General features: G+C 36.4%; 1 protein-coding gene across 2 annotated transcripts in view; it reads right to left on the minus strand.

Annotated features, from left to right (window-relative positions):
• The window catches only part of RpL11 (ribosomal protein L11), a 4751-nt gene continuing 1770 nt past the window's right edge, over positions 1-2981 (minus strand). For both annotated transcript variants that reach the window (XM_027360096.2, XM_027360097.2), the window contains exons 2-5: positions 1536-1651; positions 816-965; positions 429-576; positions 1-156 (exon numbers count right to left, since the gene is read on the minus strand). In XM_027360096.2, coding sequence (XP_027215897.1) covers positions 26-156; positions 429-576; positions 816-965; positions 1536-1646 — 540 coding nt within the window. In that variant the 5' untranslated portion in view covers positions 1647-1651 and the 3' untranslated portion in view covers positions 1-25. The remainder of the gene's footprint in view (positions 157-428; positions 577-815; positions 966-1535; positions 1652-2981) is intronic.

Consider the following 2981-nt stretch of genomic DNA (forward strand, 5'->3'; position numbering starts at 1 on the left):
AACATTTCATGTTTATTATACAAGTTTACTTCTTCTTGCCAGGCAGAATGATGCCCTCATACTTGGTCTGGAACCATTTAATTGCATCCTCTTTGTGCAAGCAGTGCTGGGGACCAATCCTTCCTGGCGAGTGGCGGCGCTTGGCTACACGGTAACCTGCGAAAGTTTCATGAATTTTGTCAATAACAGTTTTAAAACTTCATGTATAGTAAACACATCTATAATATTTCTTAGGCATCACCCTCCATCCCCTGGTAAATTAAAAAAGGTAATTGTAAGCATTACCATTGATGCGATTTTTAATTTTAGTGGACGGGTGTTAAATCAATTTAAAGTACGTTTAATCACTTCTGCATTGTATGCAACTCAAAATCGAAAATTGTGAAATATCAATTCAAAACATCTGAATTTAGAATGACAATAATAACCTGGGCGCTGGAGTACAACGTAGAAGTCCAAACCGAAGATACCAATGGACGGGTCATACTTGATACCCAGATCAATGTGCTCTTGAATTCCAAAACCGAAATTTCCGTTGGCAGAGAAGTTGTCACGACGCAACTCGTACTCACGGACCTGATGGGAGGAATGATTGCTCCCTATGAATTCAGAATTCACCCAAGCCACTTTTCTGCTAATGGTATAATTACACACTAGCAGTTTCTTCTTTACATCATGGCTGGCTCTCAAGATTACCAAAAATGCTACACAAGCCAAAGGAAGTTAAACTGTAAAAATAAATTCTCAGATGGATTAAAATGCCAACTCTGCTTTATATTTCCCAGTTCTGCTTAAAAGATTTAAAGACAATTTACCTTCAATCCCTTCTCCAAGATCTCCTCAGCCTTGGGTCCTCGCACAGTGCAATGGACTGCGATCTTTTCATTTCTTCTGATGCCGAAGGAGCGCACAGTGTACCGGGCCTTTGAGAAAACTGGCTTTTGACCAGTCAGAGACTCCAGCACCTACAATGAAACAATTGGTTGATACATTTTTGTGTAAATGTCTAATACTGATGACTTTCTACTGCTAGCATACTCTATGAAAATGAAAAACCGCTTAAAAGAGAGAACCCACAATCTTGGTCCATACTAATCTGCTCTCCTATAAACCAAATGACCTTGAACACCTAAAAAGAATACAACTATCATTGAAATGAGTTGAAAATGCAAACCTATCAAAATTTCCTTCCATATATTGTAGTTATACAAAATGGTTTAATCAAGTCAAATGTTCCTTTAAAAAATATATATATAAATTAAAAATATGAAATTGAATTCGTAAACATGACAAAGTAGCCAACCTCTAAATCAGTATTCCTTCCTACATTCACATCTATACATTATACCTATACAGAATGCACACTTGGTACTGTAAAACAAATTCCATAAAGTTAATACCAACCTACACCAAAAATTAGGTACTAACCATGACCAAGGCTGATAAACTTCGCTGGTCTAAAGGGAAGCGGTGTATCAAGCCATCATGGTCAAGTGCTTTTCAAGGATGCCACAAAAAATAGGTCTATGCCCCACCTTGGCTGCACGAGTAAGCTTGTCACCACTCTCTCCAACGCAGATGTTGAGACATAGCTTGCTTACATGCACATCGCGCATGACATTTTTGGACTTCTCTACAGATGTCATGGTGCCTGCAAATCAAAAATACATTATCAATATCAGACTTAAAGAATGAGGGGGGGGGGGGGGTCTACCATTTCACAGCTAAAAGTGAGCCCCCCATCATCTCCAAAAAACATTCCTAAATAAAACTATTTTCCCCCATAATCTACTATAACATGAAACTTTATATCTGGAAAGACTTCATGCCATTCTTCACAATTAAATACTTTTGAGTATTAACTTCTCTTTTCCCCAATGACTGTTTTTAATCTTCCCAGCAAGTATTGCAAACTCAAGTAAGAATTATCATAACCTAAGTTACCTCATCCTTTTGTGATGTAATTTTACTTTTGTCTCAAACGACAAAGTCAAAAGTTACACAGGTTTATCTAAAACATTTAAATCCCACCTTGTAAAATCTATTTTGCAAAAACACCTATTATTCTACTGTTGGAGAGGGACTGACAATGGATAGACTAACTAAACATTGCTAATTTTCTCTCCTATTTATCTTGCATATATTTTTGTTTCACTGAACTTCAAATTCAGTAAATTAATATACATGCATTGGTGAAGGATCTACCATAAATGACTTTGAACTAAGAAATTACACTAGCATTTTCAGGATTATTTTGCAGCTACTTTCAGTAATATGAATTAGATTTTCCTTGGAACTATCTAATTTCACAATAATTACCAAACTACTACTGGATCCCAAATAAATAAAAAAATGTTTTTATAATATGTGAATTTCCCAGAAGTGGCTGGAGTCTAATATAATCTTTCATTCTTTTAATTACATGGAAATTGGACGAGCTCATCACTGGGAACCTCCTGAAAGAACTACCATACCCGTACCATGCCCTTACCCACAAAAAGAGCTTGGAGAAAACAAATAATCTAATGGTAATATTACAGGATACCTTCCGAGTCAATTTCGATTTTGGTATCAAAGGATTCACCTCTCTACTCTCTCTACTTCTCATGCCCTCCCCTGCTATTGGGGCAAAGAATTCCATGTGTAATAGAGGGCAAGAGGAATCCACATACATCAAAATTGTCACTCAATTATGAGAAGGCATTGTAAGCATTTTCAGTTACAAATATTTGGTCTGGCACTGAAATCCCCTGAATATTCAAAGGCTATTAGAAAACATTTAATCATTTGTACCTACAGATAAACCTTCATAACACTATCTTGCTTTTTATTCAATAAACATCTTAACATTACTATACGAAATTTACAATGGATGACTGCCAAATGCACAACTACCAACTCTTTCATGTAACAAAACTTATTGATAATCACATACTCGTGCAGCTGGGAGGGTAATTTTGCACACCAGTTCTGCTTAACGG

This window comes from Penaeus vannamei, chromosome 31 (genome assembly GCF_042767895.1).
Source record: "Penaeus vannamei isolate JL-2024 chromosome 31, ASM4276789v1, whole genome shotgun sequence".
Classification (NCBI taxonomy): Eukaryota; Metazoa; Arthropoda; class Malacostraca; order Decapoda; family Penaeidae; genus Penaeus; species Penaeus vannamei.